This window comes from Sylvia atricapilla, chromosome 14 (assembly GCF_009819655.1).
Source record: "Sylvia atricapilla isolate bSylAtr1 chromosome 14, bSylAtr1.pri, whole genome shotgun sequence".
NCBI lineage: Eukaryota > Metazoa > Chordata > Aves > Passeriformes > Sylviidae > Sylvia > Sylvia atricapilla.
The window spans coordinates 15,231,188-15,253,312 of record NC_089153.1 but is presented as its reverse complement, the minus strand read 5'-3'; the positions used below and the strand labels follow the sequence as shown (position 1 = coordinate 15,253,312).

At 47.6% G+C, this 22,125-nt stretch overlaps 1 protein-coding gene across 8 annotated transcripts in view; it reads left to right on the top strand.

Moving 5' to 3' along the window:
* Positions 1-21: 21 nt before the first annotated feature.
* The window catches only part of UIMC1 (ubiquitin interaction motif containing 1), a 39,890-nt gene continuing 17,786 nt past the window's right edge, over positions 22-22,125 (top strand). For 4 of the 8 annotated variants that reach the window (XM_066329302.1, XM_066329306.1, XM_066329308.1 and 1 more), the window contains exons 1-5: positions 25-352; positions 4,591-4,745; positions 12,785-12,869; positions 17,902-18,026; positions 18,368-19,525. In XM_066329302.1, coding sequence (XP_066185399.1) covers positions 4,599-4,745; positions 12,785-12,869; positions 17,902-18,026; positions 18,368-19,525 — 1,515 coding nt within the window. In that variant the 5' untranslated portion in view covers positions 25-352; positions 4,591-4,598. Of the gene's footprint in view, positions 353-4,590; positions 4,746-12,784; positions 12,870-17,901; positions 18,027-18,367; positions 19,526-22,125 lie in introns of all 8 variants that reach the window. The other 4 variants (XM_066329301.1, XM_066329304.1, XM_066329305.1 and 1 more) reach the window with 2 other exon arrangements.

Genomic DNA, 22,125 nt, shown 5'->3' with positions numbered 1-22,125 from the left:
TGGGCACCGGTGTTTTGTGGGCAGCCCCGTGGCGGCTCGTTTTTGTGGGTGTTTAAGCGAGACGCAAAGCATCCTTCTCCTGAGGGAGCGGCGTCCGGGCTGAGAAAACAGTGAGACAACCAGCACCTCAGAGCGAGGCGTCCAGGCCCGCCGCCCGCCCGCTACGGACATGGCGTTGCCCGCTTCAGCATCCCGATGACCACGTGTGACGCAGCGAAGCCGCCACTGCCATCTTGGGTGAGGGCAATGAGGCCTCCGCCGCCAACTTGAGCGCGGGTGCGGGACCCGCCGACCGGGGCCGGTGCGGGAGACCCGGCGGGGAGGCCGCGGGTAACGGGGCGGCCCGGGCCCGGTGAGTACCTTGGTGGCCTGCGGGGCATGCCGCTGCCCCGCGGCGGGTGGGCCCTAGGCGCGCCGCGGGGCTCCTGGAGCTACGAGGGGAACCCCTTCCTTCCCCCGGGGCCATTCTCCGGCCCCTGCCCCCGGGCTGACCTCCCCCAGGTATGACCCCAATCCCCGCCCCGACTGCCCGGGACCGGCCCCTAGCGCTGTCCCCGGGTGAAGGGACGCCTCCCGTCCCCTTCTAAGGGCTCTTCCTCGGTCTCTTGCTTGGACAGAGAGGCACACCCCCAGCTGCTGTGGCTGGGGATACCCTGTAACTCCTCCTGAAACGATCCCTGGGGAGAGGACCCAAAAACCGGAGCTCTGCCTTGGCCTCATCCCCTGAGGTCGAGGCGCTCCTGCCTGTGCTGTTCCTCTTGCCAGGCCCGGCTCCCTCCCCTTCTCCCGGGGCAGCTCCTGCACGCTGTCTTCCCTTAGGTTTGCCCACCTGTGGCTGATCCCCTTCCCCAGAGCTCACCCCTGTCCCGCCTGGGATGCCCCATGCTTCTCCCCAGCTTGTCGAGTATCCCTGACCGCATCCTTGTGAACTTCCCTGCAGAGCCCTCCGCGCCCGAAGGCAGCGGCTTGGGAAAGGACCGTGGATGGGTTCTGGGCTTGGATCACTTTCCCTCCGTGTACGGGAGAGAAAACATTTTCCTCCCCTGCCCTCGGAGGAGGGAGGTGCTGCGGGCTGAGCTCGAGGGCGTTGGAGCAGGGAGCATCTCCCGAGCTCAGCAGCCTGTGGGGATGCGCCCGGCCGTGCGTGGCCTCTGCAGTGCCCGAGTCCCCTCTGTGCAGAGCCAGCTCTATAAACGGATCAATCCTGCAAACAATTTCTCTCTCCCCGGGGCGCTGCCAGCCCTCGTGTTCTGCGCACGGAGCATCAGCTGCGCCCTGCGTGCGGGGTCGAGCCGAGGGTCTGGGGATGATATTTCCATGGAAGCGTGTGGTGCTGACCCGCCTGAGCACGGGGAGCGTCGTGCCTCTGCTTCCCGAGGTGGGGGGAGCTGTTTACAAAGCGACAGCCTGTGTCTCCAACGGCTCAGGAACTCATCCGGGGATGAGAGTCATTCATTTTTTTTGGCTTGGTTTTTTCGAGCATTTTTCAAGCTGTCACAGCTTGGCAGGTCTGTAGCTGCGGTGTCAAGATTTAGAATTATTCTGTCGGTAATTGCTTTCTGATTCATCAAAATGATAGATGAGAGGGAAAATGACAAATAATCACAAGTTGGGGATCTTCAAGGATATCCCTAAAAATGTGACTGGAGAAGCGTGGCATGTGCGAGTTCCTTGTCAGGAGGTCACCTTTGCTGTCAGAGCGTTTACAAAGAAATTTTCTTAAATTCAGAGTTGGAAAAAAATCTGGATAACTGTAAAATGAGTCTGCAAACTGGACTGCAAAGGTAATTTTAGATAATTCAGTCTCTGGCCTGTTTTTTTTTTTTTTTTTTTTTTGGTGGGTCTGAAAGCAGGTATCTTCCCCTCAGGCACTCACAACTATCCTTTCCAAGAGTGCTAAAAGCAAAATATGCCCAGCTTTGCTTCCTGAAGAGGAGGTCTGTGCTCTGATGCGTGTTGTCTTCCCTCAGCTACACCAGCTTGTCTAATAAAAGCTATTACTGCTCTCCTACTCATAGCCTCAGACTAGCACAGCTACAAGTGATCTCTTACTTGTCTTGTTCCCTTAGTTACATTTTCAGAGACTCTCTTTGCCACAAGTCCCTTCATTTTCAGAAGCTTTGTGGGAGTTGTGTGGTTACATCTCTTACATCTCCTCTTTTCTCTCCTTTAAATGTTGAAGGTAGGTGACTCATCATAACTTCAGCTGATATTTCTCAGTGATCTCTTATTTAGCACAGAGCACCAAGCAGAAGATGTATCGCAGAGTCAGAGGAGAGATGGTGATACTGGTATGGATTTAAAAAAAAAAAAAAAAAAAAGAGGTAGCACAGCAGTTGTTTGTTGCTGTTGCTTTTGTTGTGGGGGTAAGAAGGTTTATAGGCTGCCTCTCCAAAGCATCAGAGACCCTGTATGTTGGTCCTTCTGTGCTCCTCACAGCATATGAATGAGTGGTTTTCCAAAGATAAGGGAATATTTTCCACCACCATGGATGCCCTTCGTGGGGGCAGCTCACAGCAGCCGGGTGGGAGGCTCGGTCCATCTCTCTGAGCAGGGAGGGCAAAGAAACCATTTGGAGCAAAAGACAAAAAAATGGAGAACATATAGTGAGGATATTCCAACAACACTGGAGTTCAGCTTAGCTGGAGCTGAACAGCTTTGTTTTTCAAGAGCCAGTGCTTTACCAAAAACAGTGCTTGTTTTTTATTTTTCACTTCCTTTAATGGGTCCAAGCTGTCAGAGAGCAGGATTAAATTAGCTATTAGGAAGAAATTCTTCCCATTGAGGCCCTGGCACAGGTTGCTCAAGCTGTGGCTGCCCCATCCCTGGAGCTGTCCAAGGCCAGGGCTTGAAGCAACCTGGGATAGTGAAAGGTCCCTGCCTATGCCAGGGGTTTGGAATGAGATGATCTTTAAGGTCCCTTTCAACACAAACCATTCTATGATTTCTAAACAGACAAACACTGGAGGACTGCAGAGGTCCTTGCAGTCACTTTGGCGCCGTGACTGCCCATTTGTGCAACATTCTGCTTTCAGAGGGCTCAGCAAACCTTTGGTGCAAATCATGACTCACCAGGATAATCGCCTTTTGTCTCTGGGCGTGTGTGTGCATGTATTTGCAGAAGGAAGGCTGCAGATCGTAGGGAGGGAGCGTGGTTATTCCTCACCTTGCTGCTCGGACTGTAGATGGAGCAGTGCACTGCTGTTCTCGACGCTGATGGGGATTTTGGCCTCCCTTAGTGTTTCTATATGCAGGGGCTGTTTGCAGTTTTGTGGTGTTACAGAGAAGGGTTTGGCTCTATCCTGGGTGATGTAGGGTTTCTGTTGCATCTTTATTTACTCTTATTTTAGATCTCAGCACACATCTGAGCTATTTCAGTGGTCTCGAAGGAAGGCAGAGTGATTCTGTGGAAGGACACTGGTCTGGGAACTGGCCAACTTAACTTGCATTTCCAGCTCTGCTGTTCCCTGATGTGGAACGAGGGGCTTGTTGTTCAGCCTCTGTCTGCACATGTTTAATTGAGCTTCAGCAGAGCTGGTCATGCTCAGCCTGCTTTGTAAGGCTCTTTTACATCACAGTTCAAGAAGCACTGAATTTTATTGTTCAGCTACCAGGCAAACAGCAAGCACAGGCAGGAAAGGGTGATTTAACTCTGTGCCATCCTGCTGCTCTCCTTTCCTGAGATCTCTTCCCAATCCTCTCCTCTGAGCTCTTTTGGATCCAGGCAGCTAATGCTTGCTGTGCATCCCTCTCCATCAGTCTGTGGGCTGCCAAGGGAAGGGATGCTGAAGTACCAGTTTGTATTGTGTGGGCACCTGCCCTCAATTGTTCCGTGCACTCAGGTTTGCACTAATAACACTCAGCAGGTTCCTCGCTGCTCGTTAAGTGCCTTCGTTAATGCGGATGGTTTGGGCATGTCTGGGATGGAGTTCTTCCGGAGGCTGCTGCTCATTGAGAAATCCATACTGCCAGATAAACCTGTTGTCTTGTTTCCTGCCTGCGTGCTGCCATTGCCTGTGTTTTCCCTGTCTGTAGTGCTGGAGCAGCCACGCACTGAGCTGTGCAGACGGCAGGACAGCATCCTTGACCGAACAATGCCTTTCTCCCTGGTTTTGTTGAATACAAAAGCTGACAAAGGGCTGTGCTGTGGTGGCTGTGCTGGGGTGTGCAAATGTCAGCTGGATCCACTGCCACAGCCCAGTTTGTTTTGGTCAAGGTGTGGGGCTGAGGAGGGGAGGTTGTGTTGGAAGCTGGGAGACCCACTGTGAAGTGATGCTGTGGAGGAGTTTGCTGACGGGCTTTTAGAGGAAAGCCTCATTGCTTTGGAATGAGGCATTCAGAGTGGCTTTGGTCTGTGTTGCTGTTCCCCTGAAACCCCTTTTTAGCAATCAGCTGTAATAAAGTGTTCTTAACTAGATGAGTGGTGACTGGTGCATGTGGCTCCCAGTAACACTAAATCCACCATGGTTTGTAATAAGGTTTTAGTGCCTGGGGTCTTTTGCCTAAAAATAGCAGGAAAAAAAAAAAAGTGTTAGGGGAAATCTAAATCAGAAGGAAACAAATGGCTTTTACTCTTTCCCTCTGTTTCAGAGTGAAGAATGCCGAGGAGGAAGAAGCCTGCAGAGGGCCTGGAGTCTCGAGGTCAGGATGGGGAGGAAGAGGAGGAAGAGAAGAGGAACCCAACCAATGCCAAGAAGCGCAGTTTTGTGGACGCATTTATTGTTATATCCGACAGCGATGGAGAGGTCAGTGATGGCTTTGGGCTACCCAGAGCCTGTGCTGGGCCCTGCTGCTGCAGGACAGTGCCAGGGCAGCCCTCGCTGTCCTGCTGGGGTCAGGCTTTGCACAGAGGGTCTTGTGCCATTCCTTTTCTTACATATGAGATGAATCAAATCCTATTTGACTAGGAAATGAATGGTGCGCTTCATGAGGGTGAGTTATGAGTCTGGGATTTGATAACCAAATCCTCTCAGAACTGAATCTGAAACGTAATTTAAAAGTAACCTTTCCTCAATCCCTTTACAAATCTTTTTTTTCATAATTTTTATTTGATTGATTTCCAGCTAAACCTTAGCAACATGATTCTGTATTATGTGCAAATAGATAAGAAAATGATTCAGAACTCAGGCTTGTGAGTAGCTCAAAGACAGGCAATGTCTGGTAAACTGATTCTGAATTACAGGAGCCTGAGTTTGTAACCCAGCTCCAAAAGATGTAAAGGTGAATGTGGTGTGGGAGTGCCTGGCTGAGGCATCAAGGCTCAGATCCCTGATCCCCAGCGTCGGCTTATGCACATCAGCACTACCCTCAAGATTGAAATGTCTGTGTTGGTTACACGGGCGATGGGATGAGCACGGGAATTCCTGCCTGGGGGAAACCCAGAGCCCTCAGAACCTGTCCCTGACTGAGTGAGGTACACGAGAGGAAGTTATTGCAATCAGTTTTTTTATGTGTGGCTCTTAAGGCTTTGCTCTGTCTTGCTGGTGATTGGGGATCCTAAGCTGCTTTTTGTAATTCCACTATTTTCAAAAGCATTTCAGTTCAGTCTCAAGCTGTAGATCTTAAATCAGGTCCCTTTTGCTCCCACATCTGCAGTGTGCTGCTCTCCAGTAAGGCGATTATCATGTGAGGAGGGGAAAATCACTAGAAATAAACAGTAAGAAGCTGTAGGGCAAACGATATTGGATGTTTTTTCTTCACATTGTCTGAGTTCTTTCCCATTGGGAAATTCCCTGAAAGAAATGGAACATATGGCAGTAATAGTTCAGTGGGGTTAAACCCTTAGCTCTGCAATATGCTAAGTTAACTTCAGACGTCTGCTGCATCACTGGCCTTTATTGTGAAACCTATAAGGAAAAAAGAAATCAGCAGCTATAAGAGCTGCTGCAGTACATAAAAGATCAGGACCTGTTATTGTCTGCAATTATTCATCTCAATGTGCACGTATCTGAAAAAGAGGAAACAAACGTCTCTTAAAACACATCTATAAAAAGGTTAGGCTCCCTCACTGTTCTGTAAGTTTGTCTATAAACAATAAATTCCGATGGCATAATCGGTCATATTACAGAAAAGGATATGCTCAGAGAGGCCGTTAAAGAGCCAATTAGGTTCTGTTTAAGTGACAACAGTTCAGTCAATTGAATGAGTGGATTTATTCACTTCAGTCTCTCTCTGTGAGTCATCAGCTTCCAGATCCAGTGCCACAGTCTCTTGTCGTGTTGTTTTCTGCAAAATCAAACACAAAACTGATTTACTTGGGATCTCAAAAAAATAACTGTCTGCCTTCTGTAACTGTCTCAGCTCTTCTGTGTACATCAAGCTGAATTTCAATTTTGAATGTTGTAACTGTTGTTCTTGCACTGGTAAGACCTTGTTGTGTGTTCAAGAAGAGGTGTGGGAAGCTCAGATCAATAGCAATTTTAGAGAACAATACATTCTCAATTAATCTTGCATCTGTTAGGACATGGTTCCTTATGAATCAAAAGCTACAAGGACAATTTGGGCATCATTGATTCGATGGCTTTCTTCCTTGGCAGTCTCTTGGCAGGTATCTATAGAATAAGTCCCTAGTTCTGCTTCCAGACCAGCAGATCTTGTAGCAGCTGCACCTGGAAAGCCTCCAGCTTCTCACTTTTGATGATCTTTGGCAGACTGCCTCTCCCAGGAATTTTTCAGTCATGCTGGATTATCAAGCTCATCCATGTTATTTTGCCAAGTTCCCTTTCTTTGCTCATGTCTATGCTGTGGCATCTGCAGAGCTGCATCAGAAAAAAGTTTTCTGGATGTGAAGCTTTTTGATCTCTTCTATATATAATCCTGGATTCGGGGAACACTTCTCTTTTTTTGGAAAGGGTCAGACAAAATAAGAACAGTCTCTCTGGCTCTGTGGAAACCAGAGGAGATGACCTTCTTTGTGCAGACTGTGTCTCTGAAACTGCAGACATTCCGAGTGAGTAGAGTAGTTCCCATCTCCCTTGGCTGTTTAATCCCACAGGGAATTGGTTGCCTGTGCCAGAAGATGGATGTTCATTCACAAATACACAATATTTCAAGTAGTGCCCAACAATGCTGTCTCTGAGCATGACAATTCCTGGTCTTCTGAACCTCCTGCTTGCATTGGGCTGCTGGTTTGACCACTGAAGCCATGTCTTCAAGATGATTGTTCCTCAGCACAGGGCCTGGTCAAGCATGAACTCTGAGCACAGTCCAAAATTTGTGCTGACCTGTTAAACTGATCTTCAGCCTTTAGTGCAGCTGATCCTCAAATGCTGCTGATCTGGTCTGAGACCTTCTGGAAGAATATTTTGCCTGGATAGATCCTTTGGGAGCTTTGAGAGTACCTGCCTGCACTTATAAAGTTGGCATCAATTCTCACAAGCTCTTTCTGCCAGATCCATCAGCTCTGCCAGCCCTCGGGGAACATATGACAAGACTCCAGGGTGATGGTGCCATCTATTTCTGCATGGCCTGTCTTCCTTTTGGTGTGGAACATCCCTTTGCCTGAGTGTTCCTCTGTTTGGAGATACTCACAGTCGGGGTAATCAGCAGCATGTGTTGATGTTCCAGATCAGATTTTGGCTGTGGTGCAGAGGGAGGTGTGTTTAGGCATTGGCTGGAATACCCAGCCACTGCCCTATTCTCTGTCCATCAGCTGTGACAGTGGACAATCACCTCAGGACTAGGCATGGCCAGAGGGACATCTTGCTATGGAAAAGATGGCACTGGAAATGTCACAGCCAAGATGGCAGTGCCCACCTGTCATAGTTGAATCCCATCCAGCAGCTAAGTACCACGCAGCTGCTTGCTCACTCCCACCCCATGGTGAGGAGAAGAATCGTGGGGGAAAAAAGTAAATCTCGTGGGTTGAGATAAGAACAGCTTAATAATTGGAACAAGATAAAATATAATAATACTATTAATAATCCTAATGATTATATCAAGAATAATTGTAATGAAAAGAAGAGAGAGAGAGAGGAACTGCTTTTTTATCAGGAACTGTAGTGATGGGACAAGGAGGAATGGGTTCAAACTGAAAGGGGAGAAATTTAGGTTAGATATGTTGGAGAAATTCTTTACTATAAGGGTTGTGAGGCACTAGAACAGGATACCCAAAGAGGCTGTGGATGCCTCATCCCTGGCAGTGTTCCAAGCAGGCAATGAGCAACCTAACTTGTGGGAAGTGCCTAGGACAGGAGGGTTGGAATGAAGTGATGTTTAAGGTCCCTTCCAACCCAAACCTTTCCATGATTCTGTGAGTAAAACCTAAGAGAAACCAGTGCCACAATCCAGTTGGTCGCCACCCACTCACCAATGCCCATCCAGTCCCTGAGCAGCAATCAGTGTCTCCCAGCCAATTCCCCCCTGTTTATACACTGGGCATGGGGTGCTGTGCTGTGGAATATCCCTTTGCCCAGTTCCCCCAGCTCCTTGTGCACCTGCTCACTGTCAGAGCACAGGAAACTGAAAAGTCCTTGATTTAGAGTAAGCACTGCTTGGCGCCAACTAAGCCATTGGTGTGCCACCAACATTATTCTTGTACTAAATCCAAAACACAGCACTGCACCAGCTACTAGGAATAAAAATAACTTAATCCCAGGATGCCACCTCACACCACTGACCATCCAAGCAGAGCAGAGCCACATGGGAGAAATGCTGCAGTGCCCTGCTGTCTCCATGGGCTCTGCTGATGCTCAGGGACCCAGTGCCTCCATCTCCCAGAGGAGAATGCAATGTGAGTTGGTCCTGGAGGAGGCTTCATGGCTCTGCTGAGCTTACTTGTTGAAAATCAGATTGATCTGAATCCAGTCTCCTCACAGCCCAGTAAAAGCCCTTTTTTCCTACCGAGTCCTCTCTCCCTATGTCAGGAACTGAAAATCCTGGCATGAGCCCTGTTGTGGCTTGTTGTTCATCTCCACTTCCAGCAGGTTTGTTCTAATGAGCTGAAAGAGCAAAGCTGAAACAGATTCTGAACTGAAGTCAGAGACTAATAAAGTAGGGTGTGATATTAATTTCAGCAGCAGCCTTGGCAAGAGCCAAACATGGCAATTCCAACATCTAATTGGCTTTTAAAAATAAATTAGTCTGGTTTCATCTGCATATTTCCCATGCAGGATGTGTGGTGTTTGGCTGTGCCCTATTGTTAGATGGTCCCAACTGCTGTTGAGCAGTAAAATTACCCAGACCTTTTGACTTTGCAGTCTGCACTGTTAGGGGTGGAGACATTCTGCTGTAGCCTTTTCTTCCCTGAGTCAGTAGAAGCTGATTTCTGTGGTTTATCATGTGGATTTGAGGGAGCAGGATGTGGGATGCTGGCTACTGGCTTCCATTTATGGGCTTTTAGAAACGAGTGGAGCTGTATCTGTTTCTGCTGGCAGAGTCAGATTCTCTTAAGTATGTGCTAAAGCATTTTTAAAATAGGAATTTGATTTCCTGCTGTCTAGTGAAACCAAGCAGGTTACAGAAACAAGGAAGAAGAATAGTGGCTGCCTTCCACTAAATGTGTAAGGAACTTTGGAAACCTGTCTATTTCTTCATCTGTGTACAATGCTGACAGTGAAATTGCTCATAAGAGAGCATCATAAATTAAAGTGCAGAGCCTGACATAGGAAGAGAATATGGGTTCCTTCTGGCTGTTATGCCTTGAATTGACAGCAAAGGAGGAGGGATGCTCTCCAGGCTGGCACTGAGCAGAGGTGTGCAGTTCCTACCTCGCCTCCGCTGTAATAATTCGTTTCCCTTGGAAGATGTGTGTTGGAGATGACCTTGTAACTAAGAGTATTGGCTGCAGTTTGGGAATATTTTAATTGATTAAGATTATTTTTGGACTAGTGATCTTATTAGAAAGGCAGTTGGTTGAGTGGCCCCTTGAGTTCCTATTATCCTTGTAGATAGATGAGCATTAAAAGGTTGGGTCAGGAAGAGCAAGCCCTGTTGTCTTCCCTGAATTTTCTTGGCCCCTTCTGTTTCTACCATCCACGCCTGCATTTATGCAGAGCACTGTGGGGCCTGCGGGGCTGTCTCCCAGCAGAGGTACAAACAGCCATAAATCCTAATTAAAAGGTATGTTTTATTTTCTGGGTTTAAAAATAAAGGAGATTTAAGAATTCTTGGAATTGAGATGTGTGTATATATTTTGGCCCATCAGGATTAATTGGATTTGCTTCAGCGGTTCACTGTACCACGGCTGTTCAGTAGAACGCTGCTGAGCAATTTAAACATCTTTCTCGAATGTATGAGGTTCGTACAACACGTGTCCTGCAATAATTTTGCTCCTGCCACTGATGTAAATGTCGAGATTCTTCAGGACCAGCGTGGGGAACCGAGGCACGTACTTGGCTGTGCCGTGGATCTGGGCAGCGTGCCTGGTGCCGGGCACTCTGTTCCCCTCAGAAGCCCTGGGGGTGTTTGAGCCCTGAGTTGTCCCATGGTGTGTGTTGTAAGTGTGTGTCTCTGTGCACAGAGCAGGCACTCACAGCCCTGGAAAGTTTGGTGTGCTCATAAATCACATCGGTGCCCTGGAAGAGAGCTGCAGATGAGAGTGTCAGGGTTGACCTTCCAGCAAGTGCGGGAGTGATGAGGGGAAGATTGATGCCTAGAGAGAAGAGCTGGGGATTTACAGAGCCTGTCAGGATTAAATTGCCCCTGTTTTAAGCTGGGCTGGGTTTAGCATTGTTAGGCAGGGTTTTGGGGGAGGGCAGGAGAGCTGTTGCTGAACCTCCTCCAGCGTATAATCCTAGTGCAATCCTGGTGTGATCCCACAGACTGTTCCCCATCCCCTGAGGTGGGAGCAGCCCATGAGGTCAGCATGGGGCTGTTGCTGCAGACCAAGGCAGGGCAGTTTGGGGTGGGAGATCCCATGGCTTACGGAACACTGTGGAGATGGGCCCTGGAAGAGAGGATTTCACCTCCTGAGCAGGAGCTTGGCGTCCATCTCCTAGGAGGAGAGACTCTGGATGTGAAGCAGCCTTTTGGAGACACAGTGGCAGATCTAGGGAAGGGGGTACTTAAACCTTTCTGTGTGGGGAAGAGAAGGAATCAGTCACAGAAAAAACCCTTAGGCACAAGCATCAGTGTGTGTGGACTTGCCAAGCATGATTGCTGCTGTGTTGTGAGGTGATTCTTAAGTCAGTGGAAGTGAGGAATGGTGTAGGTATTACGGCATATAAAAGCTGTAATGTATTAAGGTTTCAGGAAACCACCTAATAGTATGTCTTGCAAAATCTTAGTTGGATAAATAATTTAATTTGGTCTAGATAGCACCATTCCTGGATTGAAATCCTGCTAAAAGACTGTCAGTAAGAGCTGCTGATGAACAAAGGAGAGGCTCGTCTTGAGGAGATGTAAATCTGAGGCCAAGAGGATCAATATTAGGTCTGTGTGTGTTTTAACATCCTCATTAATGATCTGAAAGAGGGAGCAAGTGGTGTATATAGATTAATAAAATCTACAGATAATGCTAAAGCCAGAGATGTCTTCAACAAAACTCAGCACAGAGGTGCAGTCTGAAGGATTTCATGGGTTCGGAACACAGGCAAAGGACAAAAGAAATGGACACTTGAAAATAATGAACGTATCTCTTTGTGTTAAAATAGCACAAGCCATGTGCCCCTCCTTGAACCCTCCTCTTGCACAAGAGGTGGAATGGGGCACAAGCATGTGGTTGATGTGTGGATGGCACCGAAACTCAGTGTAGCTGCAGAGGGAGCCATGCAAAGCCCATTCTGGCCAGGCATGGGTCTCTGCCTGAAACACTGGATTTGATTCTAATCCTACCTGATTTAGAGAGACAAATTGGAAGGGGTCCAGTGCCAGCCTTGGGTAATGTGTGTGCCCTCGCCTAAGCCGTTAGGACAGCAACTTGCAGAAATTTGTGTCATTTAAGCCTGTGCCCATTTCTGCTGCAGTCCTTGTGCTTAAAGCAGCATGCATTTTAGTTGTTTGTGGGAGTATTGTTCCAGGGAGCCTCGAGATAACAAGTTTCTGAAGTATTCAAGTTTCAAAAATGAAATATTTTTAGCAATACTGCCCAAAGAAGCTGTGGATACCCCTCAAAGTGTTCAAGGCCAGGTTGGATGGGACTCTGAGCACACTGTTCTAGTGGAAAGTGTCCTTGCCACCATCAAGGTTGGATGGGACTCTGAGCACCTTGGTCTGGTGGAAAGTGTCCTTGCCCATGGCAGAGAGTTGAAATGAGATGATCTTTAAAGTCTCTTCCAACTCAAACCATTCTTTGATTCTGTGAATACGATGAAAGAATAGCATGAGGAGAAAATACAGCTGGCACTCCTGCCCTCAGGGTGCATTGATGTGGTTCTCCAAAAATGGCTAGGGATTCTAGTTTTGATCACCTCATATTGCCTGGGCATAGTACTAGAAGCTGCATGGCAGGAAAGAGTCCTGGCTTACAGGTGTGTGATGCTCACTTATAAAAAGGTTCTGTTTTTCTGTTTTGAGAGCTTACAAATATCAATGCTTTAGCAAGGCCAAACAAATTCTTTCTAAAATCATGGGTAGCAGGTGCAGTGCATGATGGTGACTGGCATGAAGTCTATTGTCTCTCCTACTTCTCTGTTTATGTCAGTCTGTAACTCTTTTTGCTCGTTAGGCTTATCACACAGCTTTTAATAGTTACAGAATGTGTTTGAATTACGTTTGAAATTCAAATTTCACACAAATAGATGCTTGTTCTTGTACCAGTGTTTGTGTCTGAGTAGTTAGGGGGAGGGGACTGGTAGTATTTCTTACATATTGCATGCACTCACCATGTTCTTTCCCATTGCGGCAGGAGTCAAAGGAAGAGAGTGGATTGCAAAAGAAGAGAACAAAACAGCTGGATCGAACGAAGTTTGCTGCTAAAAGAAAAATTGCACGTAGGTCTCAACTGTGGGGCTGGGGAAGTTGTTTGGTGCTGAGCAGCTTCTGCTGTTTGTGTTAGAGATAATTTCCCTTGCAGAAATAGCATGTGACATGCCTGGGGATGCAGAAAAGACCCTTCACAGGGCTAAATTTTGCACTTCTGAAATAAGTGTGCAAGGATGTTGCTACCTCACTGGGTTCAAAACTGTCTGAGGCTGATCTGAAAGCGCCGTCAGTCACAAACTGCTTTCCTGTCCAGGCCCCTCTGCTCCTGTCTGTCCCTGAATCATCACAGTGCTCTGACCCGACAGCTGCCGCTCAGGAAGGAGCTGAGTCGCAGCTGACAGTTCTCTGAAATCATCAGCTCACAGTGTGGGGGCAGCCAGAGCACCAGCAATGTTGGGCATCATGAGGAAGGGTGTTAAGAGCCAGGGATTTGGTTGATGTCATTTTGCTGTTACATAAAGCGTTGGTGCACCCTTGCCACAGCACTGTGTGCAGTTCTGGCCCCTGCATATCAAGGACACAGTGGTACATCCAGAGAAGGGCAGCCCAAGTCATGAAGGGGTGGAACAGCTGCCTGATGAGGAGAGACTGGAAGGCTTGGGGCTGCTTTGTTAGGAGGGAACAGTGGGATCAAAGTTCCCGTCGGGAAGGCAATGCCTCAGCTGAGCACAGAGCTGTTGTTTACCAGCTCCTGGGGTGTATCAGTGGAAATAGCAAGAAATAGACAGGTTTAAAAGGGGTGAAGGACAGTAATGCTTCACACAGCATGGGGTGAACTCCTGAAAGTTTGTGTCACAGGAGGTTGTGGAGAGGTCAGTAACAACAGCTTTAATAAGGGATTAATGCATTCATGGACAATAAATCTGTGAACAGATGCTAAAGGCTGGGATGTTCCTGTTCATATTCTGATGTACAGGCAGAAGGGCCCACTGAGCATGGCCAGTGTACCTCTGCTCCCTCTACAGCCCCACATATTACAGCAGCCAGGGCCCAGAGCATCCCCACTCGTGTTCCTGTACTCTGTGATGCAGTGCTCTATCCAGCACGTAAAGTTCAGGACATTTTAAAATGGGAGAGATGTTGCCTCCTGAAAAACCCAAAGCAATCACTGAACAAAATGGAGCACTCCAGTGCTCCGCAAGCAGCAGCAGTTGGGCTTGTCAGTCCTCACAGGGCTTGTGTGAATTAAATTGTTTTTAATAGAGGCCTAAGGCCATAGCACAGAACAGCCCAGTTCTTTGTGGGAGCTGCAGCCCACTGTGCATGTCTGTGTTGAACAAGTAAGATAGCAAAGTCAGAGATGGGGGAAGAGTTCTTTTTCTTATTCTTCTTTTTCTCCCAAAGGAAACAGAACACCAAATTAAAGCTGAAACCCCCCTTGGAGATGCCACTAAAATGTGACCAAGCATATGCTGCTAAGAGCAGGGATCTGCTGAAGTTGGATGTCCTTGTTGCATCATTGAACATGTAGGATTTTAGGAGCTGGTGCTGTGCAAAAGGTGTTCAGTGTGCTCCTGAAAATCCACAGGAGACAGGGTCGGCTCTCCAGACGTTGTATAACAGAGGAGTTCTGCTGTGTTTCTAGAAGTTGAAATTATTGATAATTTTTCTTTTCCTGGGGCAAAAGCTGCCTTTTTTGTTGTTTAATGTGCTCGTCTGAATCTGGGGGTGCCTGGCACCACATGGTCAGAGAACAGGGGCTTATTTAAGCACGTGTGATGGTGAGGCTGTTCTCATTTGTGGGAAGCTATAATTAGACTTTCGGTGTTTGCTTTTAGGCAAATTAAGGTTTGAAGTAGTAATTATTTTTCCCAATGTCTTTAAATAAATTCTTTGAATTGCGAGGCAAATTGGTCTTTTGTAAAGATTGGGTGCTTCTGGGTAGAGCGAGTTCTTTCTCCTCAAAACTGGAAAATTTCGGATATTGGCAGGCACTCGTTATAAAGCGTATCCTCCCTTTTTTGCTTTGTTGTGGTTTTATTCATTTTAACCTAAAGCCATAACTAAAATATATCTGTGACGTTTCATCCTGACAGGATAAATGGAAATACAAAACCTAAAGAAGTCTCTCTCTCTCTTTTTCCGGAGGAAGTCGGTGCTTTAAAGCACATTTGAATGTTTTTATTGTAATTGCACTTTGGATATGTAAAAATACTGAGATCCCACATTTCTGTTATTTTTGAGTAAATCTCTTATTAGTAAGTGTTTTAACTACAACTAGTGGGGTTTTGCATCTAATTCACTTTGCAAATGTCAAAATGGAACATAAATCGCTTTGCAAATTGCCGTATTAGCATTTAAAAAGGCTCTGAAATGGTTTAATTTGTTTAAGGCTGTTTCTCTCTGACCCCTCCTTCCCATCTGCGGGTCTCTTGGATGCCCTGGTCCCCAGAGAGGTGCTGGGATTTCCTGCCGCGTTGGGATGGACGTGTGACTTTGGAGAGGATTGTGGAGTGTGAGATGCAGAGTTCCTGGTGCCGGTGCTTCCCCCTGGGAATGAGCTGTTGCAAGGCAGGCGAGTGATGAGTGTGAGCTGAGCATCGGTCCAGATGGAGAGGGGTCGTTTCTCCCGGGATCTGTGGAGCCCCCTCCACACAGTCTGAGCTCTCTCCCCAGCTCTGTTTGCACACAGTGGTCGGGGGCTAACGCAGCACTCTGGGTTTCTAATTATCATAAATTATGACGGCTGCAATCAGCATCAAGTTTAATAAAACACACGGTGCTGAGAAGTGATCAGTCCTGGAGCATGAAATACCGTCAGCTCCACTTAAAGCAGGTCAGGTCTGCTGGAAGTCATGAGCAGTGCTGCTCTTTGCTCTCCCCACAGTAATACCAGGTGGGTTTAAACTCGAGTTTTCCCCATCTCCAGAGCACCTACTCAACTGGAACGTGCACTAAGTGCATCTTGTTTGTCACCGGTTTCTTTGCCAGAGGCAGCATTTGTCTGGCACATTCCCTGTCCCCAGAGGGGAAATTGCTGTGCCAGGGAGGGAGAAGAAAACAAAATGTACAGCAGTAACTCGCCAAAAAATGTTTCTTTTTATTAAGCTTCATGGATGTTGATAGCCTGAACTGGCAAACACTCAGGCCCCTGTTGAAGCACGTGGAAAGTCGTGTGTTGCAGGGTGCTGATCATGTGCACCAGTTTTCCTGCACATGTCTGAGTTTGCAGGATCTGGCCTGATTGCTGTGATGGTTTGGGCAGGAAAACAAATCAGCACACACTTTCCGAATGCTTGGAAGGTGTTTGGTATTATGGAAAAAGAAAAGACTGTACGTAGCAGTAAGTGCTGTGGTCTGGATGACACAGTGGTGATTGGTCAAAGGTTGGACTCAATCTCAGAGGTGTTTTCCAACCTAATTGACTCTGTGATATGCTGTTTAACGCTGCTGTTCTTGGGGCTGGGAGCTTTCTTCATACACTGGACTATGCTTTCCATTAAAGGATGCTTTTTTTTTTTTTTTTTGCCCTGGTCCCTCCTGGCTGTAACATCATAGAGTGACTTTGTCCAAGGACAAAAGATCCTCATGAGCCCTGAGAGTGCTGCAGTCTGCTTTCCCTTCAACCTCTTTATTAATTTTCAAAGGAATTACCCCCCCACCCCCGCCCTGCCCCAAACCAACAACCTGAAGCTAAGTGCTGTTTTAGTAGGACACATAAAGGAATCTGAAGGTAATCTGTCCAAAAATGCTTCAGATCCTGCTTGGGTGGGGGAGCACGAGGCTGCCATCATCCATGAGCTGGGGGAAGGGCAGAGCAAAGCTCTGCTCTGTGGATGCTCCTGGTTGCAGCAGTGCTGTCATGGACAGGCTGCAGTACGGCCAGAGCACGGCTGCACTGCTGTGTTCGGGTGGCAGCTGGTGGGGAGAGGATGGGATAGAAAATGGGAGCCTGCAACTTGTGAATACATCTTTATCCAGGGAAACGCTTGTCTCCGGAGCTGGCAGCAGTGGAGGCATGTTTTGTGCTTGGGCAGCCTCCCTGCTCAAATGGCATGTCTTAAAGATGTTGTAGCCCGTCAGAGAGCGTGAGCCTTTGGTTCATGCATGAGATGGCGTGTGCAGGATTCTGCCTGGAGGAGGCAGCGGGTTCTGAAGGAAATCTGTCAATTTGTTTCGAGTGAGAAGATGTATTTTTCAGCTCCTGAGAGTGCTGTTGAGTTGTTTTTCAAGCTGCACTCCATTCTGCAGGCATTGTATATTTTAAGCAGACTGAAAGTGTTGGATTGAGTCTGAGTAAATAAGTGTTTTCCAAAGTAACTAACTGCTTTGTTTCTACGTAGCCAGTCTAGACTTCTAGTTTGATTGGAGCGAGGAATATTTCAGGAATAAATTTTCTGCTGAAATAGCAGTTACAACTGTAGGAAACCTGTTTCCCATGCATGACTGACTTAGTGATGCAGTGGAGTGGTGATGTGAGCAGAAGGGGGATATATGCATGTGAAATATCCTCTATAATACCATCAAGCAAGTAACATTATCCTCCACAGAGCTTTCCACCTGCAGCTCGGGGTGAACAACATGTAGCTCTTTTTCTCTTGGGTAGGTCTCCTGTGGTATTGCAGGTATCTGTGTCAGAAGACAATGAGGTGTGCTACATGGTTAGTAAAAAAAGTGTCTTAAAGAAGATACGTTGTTTACCCTTCCTTGCTGCTGAGCCTAATGGATACAAAAATGAACACACTTGAGAAATCTGTCCTTTTCCTCTCTCCTTGAATGTGCGTTCTGCAACCGCAGTGTGTGTTGTTTGATGGTGAATAAAATGTCATGTTGCAGTTAATATACTTGGGGAATGAGAGCTTAGATTGCTGTAGAAACCTGAGGTGGAGTTCCTGACCTGAGTTACCTTTCTCATTTAGTGTTGCCTGCTCCAGTTTTGGTGACACCTTTTCAGGATGGCTGAGGTTTAGATTATTTTCTCTGCATTCCTGTTGGGGAGGTGGGACTCTCACCCATTTCTCCCTACATGCTGGATATTCACTGAGTGTTTACATACACCTGCAGCTGTGACTTGACATTATCCTGTTTCTTCTGCTGTAGAGATGACGGAAGAGGAACAATTTGCACTGGCCCTGAAAATGAGTGAGCAAGAAGCTAGACAAGTGAACTCTCAGGAAGAGGAAGAGGAGGAGCTCTTGAGGAAGGCCATTGCTGAGAGCCTTAGTGTAAGTGCACTTCTGTGAAGAGGCTCACTAGGGTTCTTTAGCAACGTTGCTGTCTGTGCTTGTTTTACCATGCTGCACAAAAGAAAGTTCTACTGGTGGGGGAGGCCTAGATATTCCCAGCACAAACTGGAATGTCAGCAGCCACAGAGTAGTTGCTTTGTACTGTTCCTAGTGAGAGGGACATGGAAGTCTAACCCCAGGTGTCCCTATTTTGGGGTGCAAAGTTCTGATTTGGGATAGGGGGATCTGCAGTCCAGGTGATGGTTGCCAGTGTGCTGGGGGAGCCCTTGGTGTGCTGATAGAGAACATGCCTGTAGGAGAGTCAACCTTTTGTTTTTCAGAGCTGTCAGCCCTCAGACTCGTCGACTGCAACTCCTCAGCTGTCAGTGGAAGCACTAGATTCACAGGGCCAAGGCCAGCCTGCTGAGAAAGAAGGCCCTGAGATCCTGGGAGGCCTGGCGTTCTGCCCTGACACCCCTCCCTCTGACTGCAGCTCCCACTCACAGAGCTCCAGAGCTGATGGGAATGGACAGATGGATGTCGCCCAGAGCCCCTTGGTAGTGTTGAGGAGGTTAAGCCAGGAAATCGTTGAAAGCTCACTAGTATCCAGCATAATCGTGTCTCCAGGGAAGGGCCAGCCTGTGACAAGGTCAAGTGAAAAGTCTTCCTCACCAGCAAAAAGTGATTCGAGTAAAATGTTACCCAGCACTCTTGGAGAGGACTTCATGTCTTTGAGTCCCACCTTTGGCAAGGTGGCTTCAGGAGGCTCCTGGCGACTCACACCTCGGAGACTGTTCACCCGCCCCTCCAGCTCTTCTGAAGAAGCAGGCCATGAACCAAAAGAGCAGCTCCTGCCCTGCACTGGCCATTCTGTGGGAGAAGCTGGTACTGGGAGCTCAGCCACACTCGGGAAGAGCAGGACCACAGAACAGTGTGACAGCCCCAGGAAGAGTGGTGGAGGAGCAGGTAGCAAACACAGCTCACAGCCTGGGCACACTGCCAAGGTCTGTGGTTCCACAGAGCAAGCAGAGCAGAATGAGGGGTCTGGCAGTACCCCTGATCTTTGCACGCTGACTGCAGTGGAGGAGAAGCACAAACAGGAGGAGGCAAGAGACACAGTGCACTATTATTGGGGTATCCCCTTCTGCCCCAAAGGGGTGGACCCCAACCAGTACACCAAAGTCATCTTGTGTCAGCTGGAGGTTTACCAGAAGAGCCTGAAGCAGGCTCAGAGGCAGCTATTGCATAAGAAGGAGTTTGGTAACCCTGTTGTGCCCAGTTCTTCCTTGAGCCAAAACGAGCTTGGGAAGGGAGAGGAGATAAGCAGGGAGAATGGGGTTGCTGATGGTACAGAAGATGGAGACACAGAAGGACAAGAGTCTGAAAACATCACCTGGCTCCACTCTTCAAAGAGGAGGGAGGCAGAGAGTCCAGGGCACAGCATGGAAGAAGAGAAGAACTCCACTTCTGATGATGAACCGACTACCAGCTACTGCCAGGTAAGAGCTTCACCACTGAGCAGAGGTTGAGCAGCCATGCCCTTCTGTCCCTTTTACGGTTCACTCCCTTCTGCAAAGCAGGCACTGCTATTTAATACCTCTCTTAAATTTAGAGACTTCCTCCCCCAGCCACACAGGTGACTGTGAAATGGAGAGATGTGTACAGGCTGACACCCAGCTCACACAAGACAGGGGCCATTGAGCAGCCTGGCAGTCATCATTAGTGCTCCAGAGACCGACACATCCAACTGATCCTTCTCAGAAGGGTGCAGCCTGGCAGTGTGTCAAGGTAGAGAGCACAGAGGTGATGCTGACCACCACCAGCTCTAGTAAACCAGTTTATAAACCTGTGGGTGTGTGGGGAGCTCTGGGTTTCCCTTTGCAGACAGATGTGGATTTGTCCTTGCAGTGCAGTCTTTCCTGTTTGCTCCTCCGTGCTCATCTGCATCCGTCAGTGCTTCACCCTTGCAAGTACTCCTTTCCCTCGTGGCTGGGAGAGGCTCTGTGTGGTCACAGGCATCTTCTGCCTGCCCTGGTGATCTGTCACCACGCTGGTGTTCCCTGTCCTTGTGTTGGGCACCTTCTCTCAGGCTCGGGTGTGCTAGACACTAGGTGTCAGCCTCTGTCTCTGTCAGGGCTCTCCTGCTGGAGCGGAAGGCAGCTTTCTGTCACTGCTAAGTTTAAACAGATTGCTAGTCAGATGAAGTATTTATTACTGCTGTATTTTAGGTTTGTGTCAGCCTTTTCCAACCCTCATTTTTCATAATGACTTCACTCCCGGATCATTGTATAACTTTATCTTCTCTATGACTGAAGCCTTGGCTCTGTTGTTCCTGTTTTCAAGTGTATTTGATCATTTACCCTGGTGTTAGAAAGATACTTAACTTGTTTTGTGATATTTATATTCTGTCTTGTAATATTGAACACTTAGGAAAAACGTCATGTCTGCATTTTCTGGTTGCAGAAAAAGAGCAGAGCAGCCTGTGCTGAAATGTGACTTTTCATGACAGTGCTTTGGCTCGGGTTTAGCAGATGGAGATTTAAACAAGCCTTAGAGGTGATCTGCAGAGGAAAGGAACTGACTTGTGCCCTTTTTCATTTCCTTAGGATAGATACAAAAGACCTGAGAGGTTCTTAAAGCAAACTGCACTTTTTTTTTCTGTAGCTTTTCCTCTGGAAATTAAGGTGTTATTATATTGGAAGATTGGGGTGACTGGAGGTCTGCGGATGTGTACTCTAAAGCTCTTGGGAAGCTACAGCAGCTGGGAAGGGCATGAACTTTTAATCAGTACTGAAAATTGTGTGGTATTTTTTAAAATATTATCTGTTTAATGCTAATACCTAATTAATTCTTGGAGAGAAAAGAGGTTTTAGTGGTGCTGAGTGGTAACTCGTAACCTACTCCTCTTGACCATGGGAGCTGTCTCAGAGCCATAGCTGAGAGATGTAGCCTTTCTGATATTTTTAAGATGAAAAAATAAGGGAGAGGGAGCAGACTTGACAATTTCAACGTTAGCTCAAAAGTTGCCAGTTTTCTATTTACACGAGAGAAAATAATTTCTAAATGCCTTTTCATCTGCTTTATCACACCCAGCATGAGAGGTAGCTCCTTTCTCTCGCCTCTCTGTGCAGTCGCACACTGAGGCCAGAGCAGGTGATTTACTTGCAAAATCGATATGTTTGATGTTTGCTTGTGCCTTGTCTCCATTTTTTTCCCTCTATCAAATACAATTCCACTGGCAGTGACAAAGGAGGGGCCCGGAGCTGTCGTGTCTCTTCCTTGCTGCATCTTTTGGAGACCCTTGGCTGCCTGTGCTGCCCTGGGGCTCCCCCAGTGCCACCAGGGCTGCTCTGCTGGTGGGAGATCTTAGGCTGTGCTGAGTGTAGAAACCATCCTTCAGGATTCAAAACTGTCCTTGAAAAAGGACATGGCCTCATGCCATGTGTGAAATGAAGGCGCAAATTATGTGCTTGAGGGAGGCTGCCTGTACTCCTGCCCTGAAACCCTCACCTGGAATGGGCACAGACCTTTCACCCTGGCAGCAGTCAACTGCTGCCACTGCCTCCAGCAGCCAGGGGATGTTTGCACAGAGCAAATCCTGGTTGTCGGGAGATCTCACAGCCTGTGAACCTGCACTAACAAACTTCAGTGCTGATAGAATCAATTTCTTCAGAGCCTTTCAGATAACGTTAGGGAACTCTTGGTCTTTAAAAGATTCAGAGGGAAAAGACCCAATTCTGGAGATTTAGAGTCTGGTGACCTGAATTAGTGCCATATTTTATAACAGATGTACAAGGAAAAACAGAAACATGGTTGAGTGTTCATGACCAGGGCAGAGGCATTGTTAAGCAATGCACAATTGAGGACAAAGACAAATACAAAAAAAAGAGGAGGTGTGGTATTTTATGTTAATGATGAGCTAGGCTGCAAAGAGGTAAAGAAAGCCTAGATAAAACGGGATATTTGGGGGTTGGAATCATGTTAGGGAAATTTGACAGGAGAGGCCTTGATTTGGAGCTTGCTGGGGAAGTATACCCAGGAGTGGAGCTGATCCAAGTTGAAACCTTTGGTGGAAATCAAGCTCATAGCATTTGATAGA